The sequence below is a fragment of the Electrophorus electricus genome, chromosome 6 (genome assembly GCF_013358815.1).
Source record: "Electrophorus electricus isolate fEleEle1 chromosome 6, fEleEle1.pri, whole genome shotgun sequence".
NCBI lineage: Eukaryota > Metazoa > Chordata > Actinopteri > Gymnotiformes > Gymnotidae > Electrophorus > Electrophorus electricus.
Genome location: NC_049540.1, coordinates 1,012,501 through 1,036,492, shown reverse-complemented (window position 1 = coordinate 1,036,492; position 23,992 = coordinate 1,012,501). Strand labels below are relative to the sequence as shown.

General features: G+C 48.3%; 2 protein-coding genes across 11 annotated transcripts in view; both read left to right on the top strand.

Moving 5' to 3' along the window:
- The first annotated feature begins 62 nt into the window (after nucleotides 1-62).
- On the top strand, nucleotides 63-12,733 carry amer1 (APC membrane recruitment protein 1). 8 transcript variants are annotated; one of them, XR_004776183.1, is made up of 5 exons: nucleotides 63-150; nucleotides 2,926-6,003; nucleotides 8,828-8,977; nucleotides 11,693-11,753; nucleotides 12,030-12,733. XR_004776183.1 is itself a non-coding variant. In XM_027030027.2 (3 exons), exon 2 carries the CDS (start codon nucleotides 3,037-3,039, stop codon nucleotides 5,962-5,964), a length of 2,928 nt encoding a protein of 975 aa, XP_026885828.2. In that variant the 5' UTR covers nucleotides 63-150; nucleotides 2,926-3,036; the 3' UTR covers nucleotides 5,965-6,003; nucleotides 8,828-10,921. The 8 variants fall into 8 exon arrangements, 3 of the variants coding, with proteins under 3 accessions (XP_026885828.2, XP_026885829.2, XP_026885827.2); XR_003412069.2 differs by having other exon boundaries at nucleotides 11,693-12,733; XR_003412070.2 differs by lacking the exons at nucleotides 11,693-11,753; nucleotides 12,030-12,733 and adding an exon at nucleotides 10,607-10,921.
- A 2,219-nt stretch (nucleotides 12,734-14,952) lies between these two features.
- arhgef9a (Cdc42 guanine nucleotide exchange factor (GEF) 9a) overlaps nucleotides 14,953-23,992 on the top strand; it is a 23,937-nt gene continuing 14,897 nt past the window's right edge. Inside the window, exons 1-3 of one of the 3 annotated variants that reach the window (XM_027030029.2) lie at nucleotides 14,953-15,124; nucleotides 22,302-22,481; nucleotides 23,127-23,219. In XM_027030029.2, the coding sequence (XP_026885830.2) occupies nucleotides 15,110-15,124; nucleotides 22,302-22,481; nucleotides 23,127-23,219 (288 nt within the window). In that variant the 5' untranslated portion in view covers nucleotides 14,953-15,109. Of the gene's footprint in view, nucleotides 15,125-16,131; nucleotides 17,094-22,301; nucleotides 22,482-23,126; nucleotides 23,220-23,992 lie in introns of those variants that run through there. The other 2 variants (XM_027030030.2, XM_027030031.2) reach the window with 2 other exon arrangements.

Here is a 23,992-nt window from a genome sequence, read left to right as displayed (position 1 = left end):
CGGCAGAACTGAACTTCATTTCCCGAAGTGCAGTTCGGCCTGACCTCTCACCCTGACACGAGAAGAGACGCCGCCAGTTGGTTCCGCGCACAGCGAACAAAGTGAGACGCCAGATTTACCTCAGACTAGCAGGACAGAATGAGGACAAAGGTAAGTCTGCTTCGCTCTGCTGTCCTCGCATGTTCGCGTCGGGTTTGTTTATATGTCCAACCTGCAGGTTTCCAGTTAATCTATCCCTCGGAGAGCGAACGTTAGCTAACGTTAGCGCTGTTAGCGTTAGCATTAGCGTTAGCATTAGTGTTAGCATTAGCTAGCCAAACAAACTGCTGCGTAGCGCTGCGGTAGCATCTCATGGGTTTGTTCAGCGCGTTGGCACCTTTAGTTTTCGTCGTGAGCGTAAATGGTGAGATGTTTGGCGGCGTGTGTGTGTGCGTGTGTGTGCGTGCGTGCGTGCGTGCGTGTGTGCGTGCGTGCGTGCGTGTGTGCGTGCGTGCGTGTGTGCGTGCGTGTGTGTGTGTGTGTGCGTGCGTGCGTGTGTGCGCGTGTGTGTGTGTGTGTGTGTGTGTGTGTGTGTGTGTGTGTGTGTGTCGTGCAGGCCCGTTACCAGGGCATGTAGCCGTAGCTCACATCAGCCTGGCAGCTGTGACTGGAGACTCAGACCTGCGCTGTCATTAATGCAGCCAGTTATTGCTGCATATTACGTGTTTTAAAGGTTTGTTCTCTCATATTTCTCAAATCCTGTCTACTGTTGAGAGCGTAATACATTTTTATGTGAGATAACTAACGCTAGTTAGTGAACGATTTAACATCACCCAGAGGACGGCGTGTAGTCTGCGCAGTTAATGTTGCTGTCACCATCCGTAACCTACATTTTAATTTGCTACAGTTACAGTTTACATCTCAGTTTCTGCATTTGGCTTCAGGCTTTAATTGAACGTTTAAATGGACGTTTAATTTTAGTTTAGTCTTAAACTTTAGTGGTGTAGACTTCAGAGGGAAGCTGTTAGTGGGGAATTGTGGTATAATAACCTACCCTAGGTGTGGGGAATTGTGGTGTAATAACCTACCCTAGGTGTGGGGAATTGTGGTGTAATAACCTACCCTAGGTGTGGGGAATTGTGGTGTAATAACCTACCCTAGGTGTGGGGAATTGTGGTGTAATAACCTACCCTAGGTGTGGGGAATTGTGGTGTAATAACCTACCCTAGGTGTGGGGAATTGGCCCCTTGGCCCTGGATCTCCGGCATGCACTTGATGAGTAAATGTGTGACGGCTCATAGGCTCGTGCCTGACTCTGGTCCGTCACTTGTTGTTGTTCTCCTCGACTAAAAAGTGGAGTGCGTGATTTGTTTTCGTGACCGCCCTCAGCATCCTGTGCTGTTGACCCGCTGTGTGGATAATTTGTACCTTTTGCTATCTACATTTCCATTAAAATGCATTTCAGTTTGCAGTAACCTCAGAAATCTGGTCAGCGTTTATGCGAGAGTGGGGATATATATGAGAGAGGGAGCATTTAATAATCTAAAAAAAAAAAAAGAGGCTAAGTACAGGGTTACGGTTTGTAATCAGAACTCGTTTCGGATTTTTAGCTTGAGCCAAAAATGTGTCTGCACGTGACACTAGCATGTGAATTCTGTGCAGAGATCGACTTTATTTAATATTTCTCACGCGGTAATCGTAGGCAGATTAACAGTGCACGAGCATCTCTTTTGTTCTCGTGCTTGACTGAGTAAATACCCCCCCCCCCCACCTTTCCCAGCAAAGGAAAAAACTGCACAATGTTATTCATTAAATAATAACTAAATCTTATTAAAATGATGTGATCCAACACATTTTTGCAGTCTTCTCAATCATTGTCTGGTTTCAGCATTTTGTATTTTGGCCTGCACAGTGACATTAGCACGCGGTGTTGTGCAACGGACTCTGTTGCAGCCCTTGACTACTACTTCTGCACGCACGCGTAAGGTGGGAACGTAATGGGAGCTTGTGCATAGCAAATTAACGTAGTCAGGTTGTAGAAATGCATCCAGCCTTTGATGGAACACCAGAATCCATCCTAAGAAAGAATCAGCGCATGCACGTAACAATCATCAGCCTTAGTTTGAGTGGTGGTACAGCCATGACTGTTACAACACCTACTTCTGCCCTATTAGTCACTGGATAAAACAAGGCTTGCTGTACATCAGGGCTCAGCGCGGTTCATCACAGTTCAACACTTGTGTTGGGGCTTGCTTTGTTAAAAACCAGCGTTATAACTGACTTGATGTTGGATTTCTCTGGTAAGTACTGAAGAGGTTATTGCAAATGGCAAAGGAAAGTTTTTCTTTCTTGATTAAAAAAAGGAAAGAATATTCTTCAATATCTTATTTTATTTAAACTGTTATTTCTTAATGTCATATTCAGAGTGCAAATAATGCAAGACAGCCTGTTTTTAAATAACTCTAAGTTCCTTTTTGTATAAAGGCTCATTCTAACATCACAGCCCCCATGCAGTTGGGCACCGGTTTGGTGGAGGGCTTTTGTTCTGAGCAGGACGGAAGGCTCCTTGAACAGCTGCCGTTCGTCTGTCGTTCATCTGCCGTTCGTTTGCATTATGCTAGCTGGCTCTGCCGCCTGCTAAATTATTCATTAGAATCGTTAGTGTTTCTTGGCTTGTTTATTTAACTCATGCTACTAAAGGCCAGAACAGATTGAAATTATAGTCAGATGTTATTCAGTGTTCACACAGTCCATATTTGTCCACTTTTTCATACCAGTGTTGTGTTCAGGCAGCGGTGATTCTTTAAGCCATGCCAAATGTGAATTTCAATCATTTTATGACAGTGGCTTTTACAGAATATAAAGTGTGCTGTGTTTTTTGTGTTCTTTGTTCATTTATGCTCCTTTCCAGTGCTTTATGTGTGTGTGTGTTTGTTTGCATTTCAGGTGTGACATGGCAGTGCACGTGTTTGGACACCACCGTGACCTTTCACTCACCCCTGGTGGGGGAGTTGTTGTCACGAATGCCCAACTCTAGCAACGAGTTCCCGATTCGCCATGGATACTCTCACAACAAGTGTGCCAGTCGGGGCAGCTGGTGGGCAGCCCTCGGACTCCATGTCCCATGAGCCTCAGCAGACCCAGACGTCTCAGGCAGGGAAGCTGAGGAAGACGGCCTTCAGGTTTTTCAGAGGACGCAAAAGCATATGTATGCTGCCGAACTTTTTCGGAGGACGAGGGAAAGGCCAAGGAAGGCTTTCATCCAAAACTGGCGTAACCAAGAGCCAGACATATGATGGAGTGAGCAAAGCATGCTGGGAGGAAAGTGTTAGGGGCAGTGGCGATGCGACTTCGGTGGACTTTGAGTTCCACAGCCCAAACGGGTCCGGGGATGCGCAGAAATCGCAGTCCCTTCCCCGGCAGCGGAGGGGCCTTCGGGGCCTGCTCAGCAGCATCAAACGGCACCGCAAGAGCAGAACCGCCGAACCAGAAAAGAACGAGTCCCTCGAAATGTCATCAGCTGAAACGGTGCCTAGCGCCCCGCCTAATGTTGGTAGTCACGGCGATGATGACGTGGGAGTGGCAGCGGTGCTGGACGGGGGCGTTGCATCCAGCGGTAGTGAGTCTGGATACGTACCTCGCTCTGCTCTTTCTGAATGTATGAAGGATGAAACGCTGCTTCCTGAGAAGTGGAGGAGCACAGTTTGGGCAAAAGAGGAAGAAGAGAGGAGGGACGATGAAGGGCTGGATGAGGGGAACGAAGGAGACAGAGGGGGGACAGGTGGCTTAGCTTCGTACCGGCAGCCTCTGTCTGCAGACTCGGAGATGACATGCCTGGCTGAAGGGAATGCAGACCTGACTGAGGCCGAGATGCCCCCCACATCCGCTGCCTCGGACAGCGACAACCTCATGTTTGGAGAGGTGTCCTCTCTGAAGAGCTTCGACTCCCTAACTGGTTGCGGAGACATCATTGCGGATCAGGACGATGTCGGCGTTGCGGAGAGCTCGGTGTCGGGCGAGAGGGGTGGTCGCAACGCGGGCAAGCGAAGCTCTTGTCTCGTCACCTACCAGGGAGGCGGAGAGGAAATGGCTACCCCAGACGAGGTGGACAGCCAGTACTTGCACAGCCTGTGGGAGTCAGACGTGGGTGCGGAGGTCTGCTACCTCCCCTCGGACCAGACCGACAGTCCGTCCATAACCCCCGACCAGCCAATCAGCTCCTTTCACATCACCACCAGTAGCAGTGGCCCCACGAGCACCAGCACTTTGGGAATCACAGAAACGGTCCTCACACCTACCGACCTTTTGACCCCACAGAGTGACCGGCAGGAGTCAGTGCCAAACAGCGACGAGGGCTACTACGATTCCACCACACCAGGAGCTGACGAGGAGACACGCGAACGTCCTCAGCAGGAAGGACTTCCCCGGGACAGCTATAGTGGAGACGCCCTTTATGAGCTCTTTGAGCCCGACGATCGGTTACTCAGTCCTCCTCTGCCCTCGAAGGATAGTTGTGGCTTTTTGGGGTCATCCCTGCAGGTTGAGAAGGGCAAAGGAGACCTGCTGTTTGCCCTGACATCTGCCGCCTTGGAAACCATTGCCATGGAAACTGAGGAAGAACGCCTGAGTAAGATCCAGCATGCCTTGCTGTGCTGTGAGCTGCAGACACTCAGTAGCCCATCCAAAGATCTGTATTGTGGTGATTGTTTCTATGGTGACACGGAACCTCTTGAAGCTAATTGCAAAAGCTCAGTAGAGGAAGGGCTCCATCAGAAGGGATCCCAGTTGCTAAAAGAGGCTTTGTCTCCAACTGGGGGCCCCATGTATGGACCGGCAGCAGTGTCCAGGTTTAGTCCACACCCCCCAAAGTCCCTCAGCACCCTACAGAGCACGGTGTTGTATTCTGAGCAGGAACGGTGCAAAGTTACAAGTTTGAGCTCCTTACCGCCATCCAGAGGCTGCAGTCAGTCTCAAGAGGAACTGATGGTGTGTTTCTCGCAAGCGCTCATGGACTTTACCAAAAATGCCCGCCGCTACCGCAACTCCACGGAGAGTCTGGATGGCTCAGAGTCTAGTTCGCCCTTCGGGCAGACCCTGAGTGCTCTTCCCACCATCGTCACCTTCGACGTCGTGGACATGGAGAACGAGGAAGACTGTGAACAGCAGACGGAGCTTGTGGAGGAAGAGGAGGAGCTGACATCCCCGTTCGAGCCGTTCGAGGAAGACAGCAGCTACCTCCAACAAGACGCCTTCGCCGAGTGCGACCAGAGAGCCTTGGACAGCTACGAGCAGAGCCTGTTGCTGAGCAACGCGTGGGGCATCACAAGTCTCCCACGCCACCTCAACCTGGGCCGGCCATGTGCTCCCGTCCCTACCCTGCTGGGACTTAACCGACGGAGCCGCTCTCTGGACACGGACAGCCTGGAGTCCCAGACTGGTGAGCTTTATGCCCCTCTCCCTGCACATGCGCCCAAGATGGCCATTGCTTTCCATCGCAGGAAGAGCAGCCTGGAAGCTATGGAGGGTCGTGGGGTGGTCTTACCACGGCAACCGAGGAGGGGCCACTCAGATGGTTGGAGGGAGGGGCGTGGCTGTGAACTTCGCTCCAACCAGGAAAGCATCCCTTCATCTCAGCAGCCGCAGAAGTTCTCGCACAGCAGCCCTTGGATGGAGACGATGCCGAGTTGTCCTTCTAGCTGTCAGTCATCTCTCAGGCCCTCCCACCTCCCCCTACAGGGGGCGTGTCGCAACGCTAGCCCGGCTTGTGTCAGCAGTGGCGGTGCTGAAGGGGATATTGTTGCCGGAAGTGGTGACGTGCTGTACCCTTGCAGTTACCCCCCTGGAGGAATGCAGTGGAACAGTCGACCAGTTGGTATCACCCAGGGTATACCCCACCTCCGCTCTGACCAATCAGAACCAAGAGAACTCGCAGCCAAAAGTAGGAGGGCAGATATGAAAGGGAGCATTGTCCGTAGCAACACCTGACTGCACTACGTACACAGGGACCTTTTTCAGCAAAACCAGGCAGGTCTCATCATCAGACAGATGTTTACTCACTGCTGTCCACCCACACACTCCTCACTCTCACTGTTAATTCCAGATAAGCTACTATATTTTAGCAATGGGATAATTTTAATGGATTTTTGCTGCCTCCCTCTCTCTCTCCCTCTGTGTGTGTGTGTGTGTGTGTGTGTGTGTGTGTGTGTGTGTGTGTGTGTGTGTATATATTTTGTATCTCAGTATAACTACCATAGTGTTGTGGTTTTTTATGATTAGTTATGTTTTTGCATATATGTAGCAGGACGTCTCTATGATAGTTGATAAGAAATAGATCTTTGTGTTCTGTGTTTTTCTAAGTCTGTTTGGCTTATTAGATAATACGTGCACAGTCAGAATCTCTTTTTAAAATACGTTGTATATGCCGTCACGTTAGAACAGAAGCGTATTGTTACCATGCTGAAATTTTGAGAAATTCTGCATGTATTGAGATACCAGTGTTATCTCACTGGTCACGGTGGGGTCACATTGGGGTCATGGTTTGGAGTGGCAGATTTGTGACCCCCCCCCCCCCAGGGAACCGAAGGACAATGGACATGAGAAGAGTCATGAGACGTTTGTCCGCAAGTCCTGTCTGCCACAAACGTTTTTTCAATGCTATGTGTTATATTTTTATGTTTACATCTTGAATTCTTATCAGCTGTGTATGTTAATTGGAAAAAAATGTAGTTTTCACTTTTTTGCACTATGTTAGTGAGGAAACATGAGCCCCTCAAGGGAAACTTTGGGTTAATAGCAAAGAACATGAACCTTGTGTCCTGTACCTCTTCAGTTACTTTCCTATTGTAATCAAAACAATGGTTTTTCTTTGTTCTAATGAACCTTTTTTGTTTTTTGGGATACAATTCGAAACTGTCTAATGGAGGTTTTGCCCAGTAGCTCAGCCATTTGCTGTTTTGACCCAGTCTTCCCTGACCCTTCCTGCATTTTGCTCTCCCCTCATTGGCCAAAGCTGAGCTAGACAGCTGTCAATCATAACTTTGACCTTTAGCAGTTTATTCTTGTCACTGTATGAAACATGAACTGGGTGCAGGTTTTTCAGTAATTGGGCTTTCAGTAAGCGTTTACCATGTGGTTATTGAACAGGTCATTATACACACACTTTTGTCAAAATAGCCTTACGTTTGACAAAAATTTGTTCACTTACTGAATGTGGTCTTAAGATGGCGCAGAAGTCAACATCATGCACTTACCAAGTTACACTGTCTGCAGTTTTTTAAGGCGGGGTGGGATGGAGGTTTCAGACAAAATCGATGAGGTTTAGTTGTTACTTTTTGTTGTTTGTAGTGTTTTTCTTTTGTATTCTGGCGTGTGGTACAAACCTTTTGTGATCAGTAACTGAATGTTAACACACGTTAGAGCTGAGAAAAAAAAACATGAAAGTATTGCTTTTTTAAATTCATATGGATGTTTATACACAGACAATGAATGTTTGACCTTCGTCAAATTAAATGATTGAGTGGAATTCACATGCCGGCCAATCAGAGGGCTATATCAAGAAGCAGGCTTCAATAGGCGGGCCTTCTCTAAGACTGCTGGATCCGGGTTGGGTGTATCTGATGTCAGAGGGTTGAGACTTGGCACAGAGACGTGGGTTCCTGCTCACCTGTGAACTCATGATTGGCCAGAATTGTTCAAATATGAATTTGTTCTTTTAAGAAGGTTGGGTAAGCTTAGCATAAGACCTCTGATTATTGCAGCAAAGATGATTGTAAACTTCCTCCGACTATTTTGTTTTATATCCAGTCTCAAACAATGTCCCATTTTGTTTGGTTAAGAACTAGATTTTTTTTTTCTTCTCCCTTGAAATGACCTAACTTAACCCATCTTGGGGCTGCTTTACATGTTGCCATGGTAATTGAGGTTTTTTTTTTTTTGTTTGTTTTTTGCTGCTGTAAACCTAATCCCAGAATTGGATCACTTCTGAATACTATTTTGTGGTTTACATCCCTCCTGAGTCATACTTGGTGCTTATACGATGCAATCGAACATGATCAGAAGACTCAACCTGCACGTGTTCCTACTGGAAATAAACTCATGTCTCAGATGACGGTCTGTGATTTGTGCTATTTTTGTAATTTTCTGTAAATTTGTGTGGCCAACTTGCTCTTGTATTTCTGACGCCTCAGAGAAGACAGACACAGCTCATAGTGTTTAAATGTTCCTGAACAGCGAATAACTGCCCATTGTGTGTCTAGACTTTGTTCAAGGCAGTGGATCTCCAGGAAGCCGTCTGGTGTGAGGTTGTGCACTCTTCAGTGGCAGGTGTCACGTGACGGCAGGTGACCGTGTACCCTGTTCAGGGATACACCAGTAAAGATCTGTGATTGGTGATTACATCAGTATGGTTTAGGGTTGTGGGTGTGAGCTCTGTACTTGTCCTGCTGTGTTTAAGGGTAAGAAAATGATCGTTATCAGGCTCTGTTGTGTGTTTTGTTTATTTATTAATTGATACCTACCTGTTAGGGTGAGGTTTTTCTCTAGATGTTATATTCCCCTTTAAGGGTCGCAGCCTCCAGACAGACACATTTCCTGCAGTATAGCTAAGTGCAGTCTTAAGTGCTTTGTACAGGCACATGTATGTTATGATATAAACTTCTACGTTTTGTCACATAACCATGTTCATATCTACATATTCAGAAGCGCTTTGCTTGTACAGCTGATGCACCTCTGAATCAACCTGTTTCTATGGAGCCTTTCACCACTGTTTTGAATATCTATCTGTAAATCTCTGTATCTCTGGAAAGTTGTGTGCTGCACAATGATTGGTTGCCTGGTTTTGCCTCTGCAGCTCTCACACCTCGACAGGTGAGACGTTCACCCCGCGTGACTGACGGCTGATGGGGGTACCCTCGCGCAGCAGGAGTTAGTGGTTGTCAAGGAAACTGGCTTGAGCGATTGCACGGCGAAGTCTGACCATTTCGCGCTTCGCTCGCACAAGGTGAAGGGGGTTCAATAAACGTGCGAGTCGTAGCGTCTAGAACGGAAGCGCTGTAAATACAGAGCATTGAGATGTTACGTACTTCCGGCACGTTTACGTGCAGCTGTGCAGTGTGTGCGATGGTGTGCCTCGCTGCCCGACTGCAGTTCCGTAAAGGAGGGGCGCCTCCTAGTGCCTGCCTGCACTACTGCACAGAAACAGCCGAGCCCGTGGCCTCGTCATAACAGGCACAGGTGATGCCATGTCTGTAAGCAGTCATTTGAACCTTTATAAAATATACACACACACACACACAATTTATACACTGATCAGTCATAACATTAAAACCACCCGACTAATGTGGTGTAGGACTCTGGTTTAACCTAAACAGCTCTAACCCATCAAGGCCTGGACTCGACCTCTGAAGGTGTCCTGTCTCTGGCACTGTAAAATGAGAGGTGGAGCCTTCATGGACTTATTTTTACAGCACATCCCACAGATCTGATTGGATTGAGATCTGGGGAATCTGGATGCCATGTTGACACCTTGAACACTTTGTCATGTTCCTCAAACCATCCCTGACGTGTAGGAAACTGCTGTGTGACAGGGTGTGTTATCCTGCTGAGAGAGTCCACTCTCATTAGAGAACACCACCATGGAGGGGTGAACGTTGCCTGTAAGTGTTTAGGTAGGTGTTCTGCTACCATGGAGGGGTGAACGTGGCCTGTAAGTGTTTAGGTAGGTGTTCTGCTACCATGGAGGGGTGAACGTGGCCTGTAAGTGTTTAGGTAGGTGTTCTGTGTCAAAGTAACATCCACATGAACTCCAGGACCCAGAAGAACACTGACCAGAGAATCGCACACGTCTGCTGGCTGTGTCCTCTGCCCGTAGTACATCCTGCTCCTTCTCTTCCCCATACTTAAGTGACACACAAACACTTGGAGGTCCACATGATGTAAAAGAAAATGTCTCATCAGACTAGGTCACCTTCCACTGTTTTAGTTCCGATACTCACGTGTCCGTTGTAGATGCTTTCAGTAGTGGGCAGGGGTCAGCATGGACACTCAGACTAATGTGACTACACAGCCCCAAATGCTCAGGTGCGATGCGTTGTGTCTTCTGACACCTTTTATGGTCTGTGTGAACGTTTCCAGCAGTTTGTACCACTGTAGCCCTTCTGTGAGATCAGACCAGACGGCTCTTCGATGCCCACATACGTCGGTGAGCCTTGGGCGTCCGTGACTCTGATTGGTTGTTTGGTTGTCCTTCCTTCGACCACTTTTAGTAGGTACTAACCATTGCACACCAGGATCACCCCACGAGACCTGCTGGTGTGGAGGCGCTTTGACCCAGCCGTCCAGCCGTCACAGTTTGGTCCTTGACAGAGTCGCTCACATCCTCACAGTTGCCCAGGGTTTCCAACACATTGATTTCAAAAAGCAACCAGTTCCGTAGAGATGGTCAGAACTGCAGTAGAGTCCACAATAGACAAGTGCTTATGAAGTTGGGGTGTGTGTGTGTCCAGAGTCACTTGACTGAAAATGCTGAAGTCTGATTAAACAGTACCATGTAAAGCAGCTGAAGTCTGATTCAATAGCTGAGCTCCCAGCTATATTTGCGCACACATCTGATATGTCTTATACTTATCAGACTCAGCCGTCCTGCTTGTGAAGTTTTCAGGACTACCACAAGCCCGTGGGGCGTGACATAGAGGACCTGAGCTTCAGGTGACGAGGTCAGAATCTGACTGTGTGTTTGTGTAGTGTTGTTTACTTCCCTGTCACTGAGAGCTGTGTTACTCTGATGTGTGTGAGAGCGGTTATATAATCTCTCTCACACACTTGTGCACACTTTCTCTTATTGTCTCATTTTCTATTGCAGCTCTTCACCAGCCAAAATACAAAACTGATAAATTCTCTCTCTCTCTCTCTCACACATCCACTTGTGTGTGTGTGTGTGTGTGTGTGGAGGTATGTGTTTAGTTACACCGCGAGGAGTGTGTGTGTGGGTGGAGGGAAGTGTTATTTACACCGTGAGGAGTGTGTGGGTAAGTGTTCTTAGTTACACCATGAGGAGTGTGTGTGTGGGTGGAGGTAAGTGTTGTTAGTTACACTGTGAGGAGTGTGTGTGTGTGTGGACGGACGTAAGTGTTGTTATTTACACCGTGAGGAGTGTGTGGGTAAGTGTTCTTAGTTACACCATGAGGAGTGTGTGTGTGGGTGGAGGTAAGTGTTGTTAGTTACACTGTGAGGAGTGTGTGTGTGTGTGTGTGTGTGTGTGGACAGACGTAAGTGATGTTAGTTACACCGCGAGGAGTGTGTGTGTGGGGTGTGGAATTCGATTTGCAGTTCTTGTGTCTTCTGCAGATGAGCACAGAGAAACTTAGGACTTCACATCCATGTCCCACTGTTCTGATGAGCCTGGAGAGGGGATAGAACTCACTCTCTCTCTCTCTCTCTCTCTCTCTCTCTCTCTCTTTATTTATATATATAATCTGAAAAAGACTGATGATGTGAGTAACTGCAGTGTACTGTAGTAACAGATATAAAGATTCAAAACTGTAGTCCACAGAGTTTCCAGAGAAACGGAACAGTTTGGACAGAGGTCCTCCATTACTTGTACAAGGTTTTGTGTGAGTGTGTATCTGCTGTCTTTCTCATGTGTTTACTCTTCTCATGGTGCTTCCTTCTCTTCCTGATCATCTGTGCTCCCACTCTTGGCTATACTCCTTTGTAGGCATCCGAGCTTCTGAGAGCCTGGAGCGGCTGTATCCCGAGCTGGGGGCCGGGATGAGGAGGTGGGGGGGTAGTGTTCTCCTCGTCAGCTGCATGAGAATCCTGCCTCATTCCCACATCACTTGCAATTCCTGGTTCTTTCAGTTTTTAAGTGCTTAGAAGCAGTGTCTTTATTTCTCACCCATATTAAGTAACTGGCGAACTGATGTTATTCAGTTATACCACCCAGATTTAAAACTGGACTCTTATAGTTCTGTTGACTAGATGGGGTCTCTGACACACACTCAGACTCTCTGTCTCTCTCGCTTGTATCATACCTCTAATCCATCACGTCCCAGAAACTGTTGGCATCCACATCATCAGAGGGGGATGCCAATAATGAAGCAGGCTCCAGGAGGCGCTGTTAGGAATGACATGCATATCTCTCCAGGCTGTGCAGATAAGTTGTGCATTTTATTACCCTGTAACACACACACAGGAGTAATCCCCATACATTATGGGATATCAAACACTGTTTGCATGTTTACATAATTTATAATCCTCATTCATTATTTATGACACTGTATATTAGCATACTTTGTTGTAGTGCATCTTAGTCTAGCGGTGATCAGAATTATTTATACTGCTTTTGATGTTAAAAGCAGTATTTGAGAAGGACAGACACAAACCACACACATGCCTGCCTCTTTCTCACCCTGAAATATGAACCCTTTTAGTACTTCTGAAGGAGAGAGAGACATCATTACCTTCTTGTTTATTAAGTAGTGAACTGTAGCCTGTTTAATGTCAGTGTGAGGCAGTCTTGTGTGCTGAGGTCACTTCCACCTGCCAGGATTAGGATGTTGTCATGGTGTTTAATCTGGATGGATGTTCTATCTGAAATCTAGAAGTGTACAGGAGAGAATTCTAGAAAAAGGACAACACTGAGCTAAAATTCCAACATTCAGTTGACTTGGTCTATTCTGCTCTGTTGTGTTTATTCTATTGTGTGTATTGTTTATTCCATTCTACTCTATTCTATTCTGTTTTGTTTATTCTATTCTACTCTTGAGTTTTTTCTGTTGTGTTTATTCTGTTGTGTTTATTCTATTCTGTTGTGTTTTTTTTGGTTGTGAGTACTAAGTTGTAAATTTGTATATGTGTAGTTGTGGTAAGTTACTAATTAGTTTCTGGTTCATTTGCAGTTCCTTACATAACTAACAGTCTTGTCGGCAGGTGCCTGTGTGGGTTTCCTGGGCTCGGCAGAGCTGGTTCTGGTTTGGTTCGGCCATCCCTGAGCTCTTCCTGAATGAGTTTGTCATTTTGTGCTGTGTACTGGAGGGGTCAGGAATTTTATTACAGAGTGGAAAAGAAAAGGTCTGGATGACTCATGAGGATCTGGAGGCGGAGCTGGAGGCGGAGCTGGTGCGTTTGTACCTTGCTGATCTTGACTTCTGGAAGTTTCCTCTTACTTTCACTCATTTCTTTCTCTTTTTTCCCAAACCTAAAAGTGTTATGCATTAAATCAGGCCACCTCTGATGACACGTTACCTTTCTTTAACTGTTTATTTGCTGGCATTTTTGTTTTGTATGAATTTATTTCACATTGTATAACCATCAGGACTGGACTACAGCTTCTAGAAAACCAGACTAGACATTGATTGCTTATTTTTTCATTTTTAATTTTTATTTATTTCTGTCTCTCATAGTTTATATTGTTACAATTGTGTTTTGCAGTGTAGGCCAGAGGAGGATGCCTCTCTGAGTCTCGGTTCTTCTCCAGGTTTCTGCTTCCAGTGTTTCCTCGCCACTGTCGCCCTTGTCTTGCTCACTGGGGGCTTGGACTTGGACATTTGTAAAGCTGCTTTGTGACATCTGTTGTAAAAAGTGCTGTATAGATACATTCGATTTAATTTGTCTATAATTTGCTGTATGTAGACCAAACTATTGTTAGCTCCTTCCTAACCCCAACTCTTGAAATTTGACCCCAGTTGGAGTTTACAGGTTCAGACCCACACACAGTGGAGTACTGACCCTATTGCACAGTAACACTGGTCTAGTTGGGTCAATTCGCCCTTCCTGCACATGGGCGTGACCCCATGAAGTTCTGACGGCAAAACATTGGCTGAGTTTTGGAATGTCAGCCTTAACTCAAGAATGATTACTTAACTGAAGAATGAAGAATAATGACTTGACTCATGAATAATAATTGTATGAACACAATAAGAAGTGTCTTTTTATGCTTTGGTCCCCACCATTTCATAAATAAGTTTACAGTTGCGTAGGCTGTGTAGATGTTGTAGTTATGCAGACCATTGTGGGACATCAAGCAGACAGAATATTGGAGCTGCCAAAGTCAACTCGATGTTACCAAGAAGGAAGAACAAAGTGAATTTAACTGGAGCAAAGGGACAATACAGAAGTGGGACGGAGTTACGGAAGATGGTTCTGGATCATGGACAGAGGAGAGTGGTGGGAATAAAATAGTATTCAAATCAGCCTACACCACCTGGGCTGTGATTGGTCTACATCACCTTATCTGTGGTTACTACTTGGCCTGTAATTGGTCTGCAGGATCATATTGGTGGTTAGCCTTCACCACCTGGGCTGTGATTGGTGGTTAGCCCTCACCACCTGGGCTGTGATTGGTGGTTAGCCCTCACCACCTGGGCTGTGATTGGTGGTTAGCCCTCACCACCTGGGCTGTGATTGGTGGTTAGCCCTCACCACCTGGGCTGTGATTGTTAGATAAGCACCTGTGTCTTTTACATGGGTGTGCTGGATCAGTCCTAAAACCAGACCCCACACTGTACAAGTAAATCTGAGTTTTTAAAATCTCTCTCAGTAGATCTTATTTTCCCCTGATGGAAAAAAAAATAAAAAAATCCCACTTTGTAAATGTTTATGGTCTTGCATGACATTATTTTACATAATATGTCTTGTATGACATATTATTGGGGGATGCCATATGGGTCTTGGAAACGTGTGTGTGCGTGCGCGCGCGTGCAGGTGTGTGAAAACCTTTCCGACTCAGTCTTCACGCGTCCATAATTGCCACAGCTCTGTGGGCTACTGGACAAATGTCTGTTCTTCTGGTGTTCTCTTTCTTCTACATCATGTATGTTTTACTTCTAAAATGCTGGGACGAGTTTAGAGAGGCACACACGCGCACCTCTACCTTTGAGTGACAGTGGAGTGGCCCGTGTGAGAGCGGTGCGCAGTAAGCCCCGCCCATATTCGGTGAGCGCGCGGGGAGGGGAGGCAAAGCGCTGTGCAGGCGCAGCCTGTCTCACCGTGACAACCGTGCCTGACCGGACGTACGTATCTCCTACATAACACCCGCGCGCTGCTCTCGGGTGGGCGGACCAGGGGCGCAGCGGCCGTCGGGGGCTTGAACCTGCGGAAGAGAGCGGAACCGGGACCGGGACGGACCCCGACCATGATGAAGATGATGGTAGGAGGGCTTTGGATGTTCCCGCGAGCGCCGTAAGCTCGGGCTCTCCGGTAACGGCTGGGGGAAGCGGCGACTCTTCACATTATCAGCCTTCTTTCCTTTATTTGCGATGGTGGACGCAGGCACGCGATAGCGCTCGAGTCCAACGCAACCAGGCTGCCGGCGCGAGTGCTCTACTTACTGCCTCCTCGCGCGCAGCATCGTGACCTTGTCTGTACAGACGGTTCTCGTGTTTTTTCTCGCTGTGATCACCGGGTAGGTAGCGCGCGGGCGCCCGTGTACGTTATTAGAAAGGGCTGCGCGTTAATGGACGCTCCCCCTCGCGCCACCGTCCATCCGCCTGCGCCGTGTGTCACGCAGATGTAAGCACTATGGAAACAGAAGTGAGGGCGCGAGCGAGCGCGCGCTCACCGGGAGAGGAGGGATGCCCGCTCTAACGCGGCCTCGGGGATGTGAGTGACGTGGGTAGGAAATCTGTGCAGATGCTCGTTTCTTCCCGTTTGGTGCGTGCGGCGGCGGGCGGTACCGGTGAGGTTGATGCATGTGTGGGTAGGTGAGGTGACTGCGGAAAGATTCGCCTCCCGTGAGCTGCGCAGCTCCGCTCGCCTTCCTACGTCTCGTGAATTACATCTAGATTATTATTTCTTTCCTGTCTTTCTCCCTGAGGCCACTGATCATTAACCGGGCCGTTGTTGGAGCGTTCAAAGCGCGAGGGCGTCTTGGTTAGTTCAGTTCTTTTCTGGACATAATCACCGATGCGCGTTCTCCGTGTCAAAAGTGATCAGCGCTACGTCTTATCCGGGCTCGAGGCTGCAGCCTGCACCCAGACAGGTGACGACGCTCCTACACGAGCGCGCTCTGCAAGGCACTCGAGCCGTCCACGAGGGAGGATGGAGCGGCCGCCGAGGTCGGGATATTTCACTGGAGCTTGATGGGCGCATTAACCGGAAAGCTGTGTTCTCGCGGCCTCGCGCTGGGATGCGCGAGTGTTCGCTGAGGCTCAGGAGACGCCACGCGCGCTGCTCGGTGTGTTTGTGTTAAGTCTTATGTAAGACGGGCTGCCTCGTGTTTACATGGTTAGTTACAGTAGCTGTAACATGATTACCCGGGAGCCCTTTAGGTACTGATGAGGGCGCTGCAGTCAGCTTGGGAATTTGATCAGATCAGTGAATTTGATCAGAATGCGTTATCAATATGCAGTCAGCAAAGCACGAGCCTGCAACTTTGGAGAGGCCATAACTGTATTAATGCACGTTAGTTGAGAATATACACACATTTACATTTAAAATGATCCATTTAGCATGTTGAGATGGGAATACAGTCCCAGGACCGCGTATGTGGGACACCAGCTGTAACTGCTTTTGCAGAATTGAAGTTCTTGAATTAGCTATGAGTTAATTAAGTTGCATAGGCTAACCTGCTCTGACTGGTTAATCGTCTGCAAACGATGTCCATATTGAAACCCGTGTTAGTGCCAGAAATGACTTGTCATCGTTTAAAAAGAAGCATGTTACTGTGCACACCACAGTTCAGCTGCGCGTGACCCACTGGCTGCCCGCCCCAGACCTGTAGGGTCCGACAACGTGTAGCTTTCACGCGGGGCCTGTGTCAGTTTGGTGTTAGTTAACCTATGTCACGTAAGGCTGTTACAGTTCCGGCTTGTGGAACTTCTTCTCCAAGTTTGTGATATGCGTGAACATTCGGACACGCTCACATTAGCGTTCGGACATGTGAAAGGCATCGCGTGTTTTTAAAGCTGCACCCCGTGTCTCTTTAAAGCTTTGGACCCATGTGTCTTCAGAACAAATCAGCACGATGTGAGGACCTCCCCTGACAGCTCGTGCTGAGTTTTATTTAGCTGCTTCGTGGAGTGCCAACAGAAAGCGCTCTTATTGCGAGCAAACACAGCAATGTTTATGTTCCGGTCGCACGGCTGTTAGGAAAGTCTCCACCTCGTCATGGAACTGAGGTAAGCACCATCTCTGTGGAGAATGACTGACTGACTGGGAATTCTTTTTTTGCCTCAGGGATCTTAGTGCTTTCAGAAAGCCGAGTCCACAGCGCTGTGTGACACTGTGGTCACAACCAGGTGCAGAAGGGAGAGGAAACGTGCTCGCGTGGTTTCTAAACGTGTTCTGTAGAATCTTGTGTGTTCTAAAACAATACAGTTTGTTGTGTATTTGGTGTGGTGTGTATTTGGGATTGTGTTCTTGTGGTGTGTATTTGGGACTGATACTGGTGGTGTGTGGTGTGTATTTGGGACTGTGTTCTGGTGGTGTGTGGTGTGTATTTGGGACTGTGTTCTGGTGGTGTGTGTTTGGGTGTGGTTTGGGACTGTTCTGGTGGTGTGTGATGTGTATTCGGAACTGGTACTGGTTGAGTGTGTTGTGAATTTGGGACTGTGTTCTGTTGGTGTGTTTTGTGTATGTGGGTGTGGTTTGGGAATGTGTTCTGATGGTGTGAGTTGTGTATTTGGGTGTGGTTTGGGACTGTGTATTGGTGGTGTTTATTTGGGACTGTGTTACGATGGTGTGTGTTATGTATTTGGTAGTGTTTTCTGTTGGTGTGTGCTGTGTATTTGGGACTGTATTCTGTTGGTGTGTGTTGTGTATTTGCGACTGTGTTCTGTTGGTGTGTGTTGTGTATTTGGGTGTGGTTTGGGAATGTGTTCTGGTGGTGTGAGTTGTGTATTTGGGACTGTTCTGTTGGTGTGTGTTGTATATTTGGATGTGGTTTGGGACTGTATACTGGTGGTGTGTATTTGGGACTGTGTTACAATGGTGTGTGTTATGTATTTTGGAGTGTTTTCTGTTGGTGTGTGTTGTGTATTTGGGTGTGGTTTGGGAATGTGTTCTGGTGGTGTGTGTTGTGTATTTGGGACTGTATTCTGGTGGAGTTTGTTGTGTGTGCTCCAATGTAGAATTGACCTCTCCTGGGTGTGTTCACATCCATCAGCATGTGATACTGAATGTACAGCTGCATTTGTGTGAGGCAGAGAGTAGGAAGCCTGAAAGATCTGGCATTTAGAAATGTCTGTACGTGCACCCACACACACACCACGTAATATAAACAATATTACAGTGTGTCTGAAATGTTTGTTACACTGAAGAGTTGTGTGATTTTTTCTAAGAGCTGGGCGGGGTTCCGTATGTCAGTGTTAGGCTGGTAGTGTAATCTTGGCCACTGAGGAACTGATGTTCTCTCCTACTGTAGCCACAGCTTGGAGAGTCCTGCAACATTCTGTGTTGCACTCACTGAAAGGTTAAAGATTTCTCTTCTTTTTCCTCTGTTTTGTTAGCACGTAGCACGTATGTGTGTGTGTGTGTGTTTGAGCGTGTGTAAGTCACAAAGATGAAGACAGAAAAAATGTGAAAACAAACTGGGAGAGAGGAGGAGAGGAGGAAGAGAGGAGGGAGAGAGGAGGAGAGGAGGAAGAGAGGAGGGAGAGAGGAGGAGAGGAAGAAGAGAGGAGGAGAGGAGGAGGAGAGGAGGGAGAGAGGAGGAGAGGAGGAAGAGAGGAGGAGAGGAGGGAGAGAGGAGGAGAGGAGGGAGAGAGGAGGGAGAGAGGGAGAGGAGAAGAGGAGGGAGAGGAGGAGAGGAGGAACAGAGGAGGGAGAGAGCGATAGAGAGAGGAATTTGTAGTGCTAAGAGAGCACATGGATGTGTGGTGGAGGTGATGGTGGTAGTGGTTGATGGGTGGAGGTGGATGGGTGGAGGTGTGGCTGTGTGGTGATGGTTGATGGGTGGAGGTGGTGATGAATGGGTGGTGGTGGTTGATGGGTGGTGTAGGTGGATGTGATGGTGGTTGATGGGTGGTGGTGGTGGTTGACTTGTTTTTAAGTCTCATTAGAATCTCTTTGTCTCCCATTTCAGACAACCAGCTCATCATCTAGTGTTCATACAGAATCCTTTACACATGTGCTGTGTCTAGAGTCTCCATACAGTCTAGAGTTTCCATACAGTCGCCATACCGTCTAGAGTCACCATACAGTCGCCATACAGTTTCCATACAGTCTAGAGTCTCCATACAGTCTAGAGTCACCATTCAGTCTCCATACAGCTGCCATTCAGTCTCCATAGTCTCGAGTCGCCATATAGTCACGATACAGTCGCCATACAGTCTAGAGTCACCATACAGTCTCCAGGCGGGGTTTAGCTACTCGTACTGGCGGCAGGAGGCGGGGTTTAGCTACTCGTACTGGCGGCAGGAGGCGGGGTTTAGCTACTCGTACTGGTGGCAGGAGGCGGGGTTTAGCTACACGTACTGGCGGCTGGAGGCGGAGTTAACTACATGTACTGGCATCAGGAGGTGGGGTTTAGATCCTCAAACAGCCAGTCTTGCAGCCAGCAGGAGGTGGGATTTAGCTCCACAAACTGGCTGTAGGAGGCAGGGTTTATCTCTACAGGGGGCGAGATTAATGGTAGGGGGCGGTCTGTGTAGCCCTGAGGTGTGTGAGGCGTGTGAGGCTAGGGTTAGTGGTGTTAAGTGTGAGGCGTGTGGGGCTAGGGTTAGTGGTGTTAAGTGTGAGGCATGTGGGGCTAGGGTTAGTGGTGTTAAGTGTGAGGCATGTGGGGCTAGGGTTAGTGGTGTTAAGTGTGAGGCATGTGGGGCTAGGGTTAGTGGTGTTAAGTGTGAGGTGCGTGGGGCTAGGGTTAGTAGTGTTAAGTGAGTGCGTGTGGGGCTAGGGTTAGTAGTGTTAAGTGAGTGTGTGTGAGGCATGTGGGGCTAGGGTTAGTAGTGTTAAGTGCGTGCGTGTGAGGCATGTGGGGCTAGGGTTAGTAGTGTTAAGTGAGTGCGTGTGAGGCATGTGGGGCTAGGGTTAGTAGTGTTAAGTGAGTGCGTGTGAGGCATGTGGGGCTAGGGTTAGTGGTGTTAAGTGTGAGGCATGTGGGGCTAGGGTTAGTGGTGTTAAGTGTGAGGTGCGTGGGGCTAGGGTTAGTAGTGTTAAGTGAGTGCGTGTGGGGCTAGGGTTAGTAGTGTTAAGTGAGTGCGTGTGAGGCATGTGGGGCTAGGGTTAGTAGTGTTAAGTGAGTGCGTGTGAGGCATGTGGGGCTAGGGTTAGTAGTGTTAAGTGAGTGCGTGTGAGGCATGTGGGGCTAGGGTTAGTGGTGTTAAGTGTGAGGCGTGTGGGGCTAGGGTTAGTGGTGTTAAGTGTGAGGCATGTGGGGCTAGGGTTAGTGGTGTTAAGTGTGAGGTGCGTGGGGCTAGGGTTAGTAGTGTTAAGTGAGTGCGTGTGGGGCTAGGGTTAGTAGTGTTAAGTGAGTGTGTGTGAGGCATGTGGGGCTAGGGTTAGTAGTGTTAAGTGAGTGCGTGTGAGGCATGTGGGGCTAGGGTTAGTGGTGTTAAGTGTGGGGCGTGTGGGGCTAGGGTTAGTGGTGTTAAGTGAGTGCGTGTGAGGCATGTGGGGCTAGGGTTAGTGGTGTTAAGTGTGAGGCGTGTGGGGCTAGGGTTAGTGGTGTTAAGTGTGATGCGTGTGGGGCTAGGGTTAGTGGTGTTAAGTGTGGGGCGTGTGGGGCTAGGGTTAGTAGTGTTAAGTGAGTATGTGTGTGTGGCTTTTACTGGCATACCAGGCTACTGCTAGTCTATCTGTGTGTTTAATTGTACTGTGTGTGTGTGTGTGTGTGTGTGTGTACAACACTGTATATAAATATTCTTGTTTCATGTTTATAATTATTGGCATGGCCTGCCTTGACTGTGAAGAGTGTCTCACTGATTTTTCCAGGTTGGGTTAGTGCGCGCTCTCTCTCTCTCTCTCCCTCTCTCTCTCTCTCTCTCTCTCTCTCTCTCTCTCGCTCGCTCTCTCTCTCTCTCTCTCTCTCTCTCTCTCTCTCTCTCTCTCTCTCTCTCTCTGTAGGGTTCTTTTGACAGAGTTACCTAATCATGCTGTTTATCCTGGGGTGGTGGTGTGTGGGGGGGGGGTGTTGTTAACAGCAGTTCTTAAGAGGCCGAATCTAATAAAGGTAATATGTTCATTTTTTTAATAAATGCTTGAAACACATAATCAGAATTTTATGGAGATAGAGCATTTCAGGCAGATTACCCCCCTACACACACACACACACATTTGGATAATAATCATAGCCAAACGTATGGTTGAAATATGAGGACTGGTAGCAGGAGTTGATGACTTGTTTATTTCCTGCACAGCTGGGTATTAAAGCTATTTATATCTCCATCACCTCGCAGCCTGTTAGAGCAGCACAGACAGGACCTGCAGATGGATAACGTTAGCCCCACGCTGGAAACAGCAGCTTAATAGACACTGTTTAATGACTAACTATATACAATAATGGTGGGTTCTGTTGGAATTTTCAAGCCTTTTTAGTCGGAAGATCCCATTGGATTCTAGAATGTTCCATAGTTTAATGGTTGTCCGTTTTCTTGTAGACAATCCAGAGTATACAGGAATAGAAAAACAAAGGGTGTGTGTGATGTCCCTTTTGGTTCAGTACAAATATCTGTAACATAATGACATGGTGGAGTGTGTGATGGACATGGTGGAGTGTGTGATGGACATGGTGGAGTGTGTGATGGACATGGATGTACTGTGTTTCCTCTGTAGTTTGACCCAGATAATTCCACACACCCTGTGTGAGCCAGATTCTTTGGCTGTCCTTGTGTTCCAGACTGTGCTAAGTTGGAATGCTGAAGGGGACATCAGGCAGCAACACTGTATGTGTGTGTGTGTGTGTGTGTGTGTTGGTTGGTTTCTAGGAAAAAACTCTGTAGAAAAAGCAGAACAGATGAAGAGGCCCACGTCCTCTTGGTCACGTGTCACTGGTCTAATCTGAAGTGTCATAGCATGTCATCACGGTCAGGGTTGGGATTAGAATTGACCTTAGAAAACATGAGTACATGTAACAGTTAAGATTATATATACATGGCCTATATAGAACCCTATATTCTGTGTCTGTATCCACAAGTGTGTGTGTGTGTGTCTGTGTATTTTAGGCTTCTGTAGTGAGTGTTTAGGCCTGTGGTTCTGTTGGGTCCAGGCTACGTTTCATGGATTTTTTTTAACCTGCTTTTGGGTTCTGAGATTGTTTGTTGTTTGTGTTTACCATACAGACACCTGACTGTTTATTCTCTCACGCTGTACCTGTGCATCTCTGTGTTCTTCATCTCCCTCTCTTTCTCTCCCTTCCTCCTTCTCTCTCTCTCTCTCTCGCTCTCCAGTTGGTGAGTGGTGGCTCTGTGGTCAGTGCGGAGGCAGTATGGGATCATGTGACCATGGCAGAGCGTGAGTTGGCCTTCAAGGCTGGCGATGTCATCAAGGTGTTGGACGCGTCCCACAGAGACTGGTGGTGGGGGCAGATCGATGACGAGGAAGGATGGTTCCCTGCCAACTTCGTCAGGGTGAGCATGCACCTCAATATCACACACACACACCTGGCCATGATGCACACTGTCTCGCACGTGTGTCCTCCTCTCTGCCTGAACCTAATGCACCGGGGGCAGGTGCCCAGGTGGCATACAGACAGTGGCGTGTGTGTGTGTGATCGGAGCGCACTTCCAGCTTTGGGAAGTGGAGGCTGGGAGCGTCTCTTTGGCAGTCTTCCAGCATTATCCAGTCCCTCCCAAATTCTGGTGGGATATGAATTACTCAACTACGTTGTGAGATCTGTTTAACGTGTTCAGGTGTGGGAGAGTTGAGTGGTCAAAAATGTGGACAGCACTGGAAACAAGAACTGAGCTAACTGCAGTGACTTTGACTGTCTGCAGTGACTTTAACAGCTTTAACTGCAGTGACTTTGACTGTCTGCAGTGACTTTAACAGCTTTAACTGCAGTGACTTTGACTCTGTCTGCAGTGACTTTAACAGCTTTAACTGCAGTGACTTTGACTCTGTCTGCAGTGACTTTAACAGCTTTAAGTGCAGTGACTTTGACTTTGTCACAGACACACACACACACACACACACAGCCCTCCTCCGTCACACACACACACTAACCGGTCTGAACGGTGCGTCTCTTGTGTGGCTGGTGTTGTTGTTTCTCTAAGGTGGACCCCAGCTCCACCCAACCTCCACCCAAACACCAGCTTTTGTACATCAACCCCGTGGTCGTCCCACGCTGTCCCAACGCCCCAGCCAAGGTCTGTCACCCCACCCCTCCGCCCTCCCGCCTCCGCACATAAACCCGCCTCCTCACACACAAACCCCGCCTCTGCACAAACACATCCCTCCTCCGCATATATAAACCCCGCCTTCCAATACACAAACCCGCCTATCGACACATAAATCCTGCCTCCCAACACACGTGCATCCTCCTGCCTCTTGCATGCCAACACTGCTCCACTTGATTTGTGACTTTATCCTCTCCTGCCCCACCCCAGTGATGTCACTGCCCCACCCCCAGTGATGTCACTGCCCCACCCCCCCAGTGATGACACTGCCCCACCTCCCCAGTGATGACACTGCCCCACCTCCCCAGTGATGTGATTGCCCCACCTCCCCAGTGGACACTGCCCCACCTCCCCAGTGATGACACTGCCCCACCTCCCCAGTGATGACACTGCCCCACCTCCCCAGTGATGACACTGCCCCACCCCCCAGTGATGTGATTGCCCCACCTCCCCAGTGATGACACTGCCCCACCTCCCCAGTGATGACACTTCCCCACCCCCCAGTGATGACACTGCCCCACCTCCCCAGTGATGTGATTGCCCCACCTCCCCAGTGATGACACTGCCCCACCTCCCCAGTGATGACACTGCCCCACCTCCCCAGTGATGACACTGCCCCACCCCCCAGTGATGACACTGCCCCACCCCCCAGTGATGACACTGCCCCACCCCCCAGTGATGACACTGCCCCACCCCCCAGTGATGACACTGCCCCACCTCCCCAGTGATGACACTGCCCCACC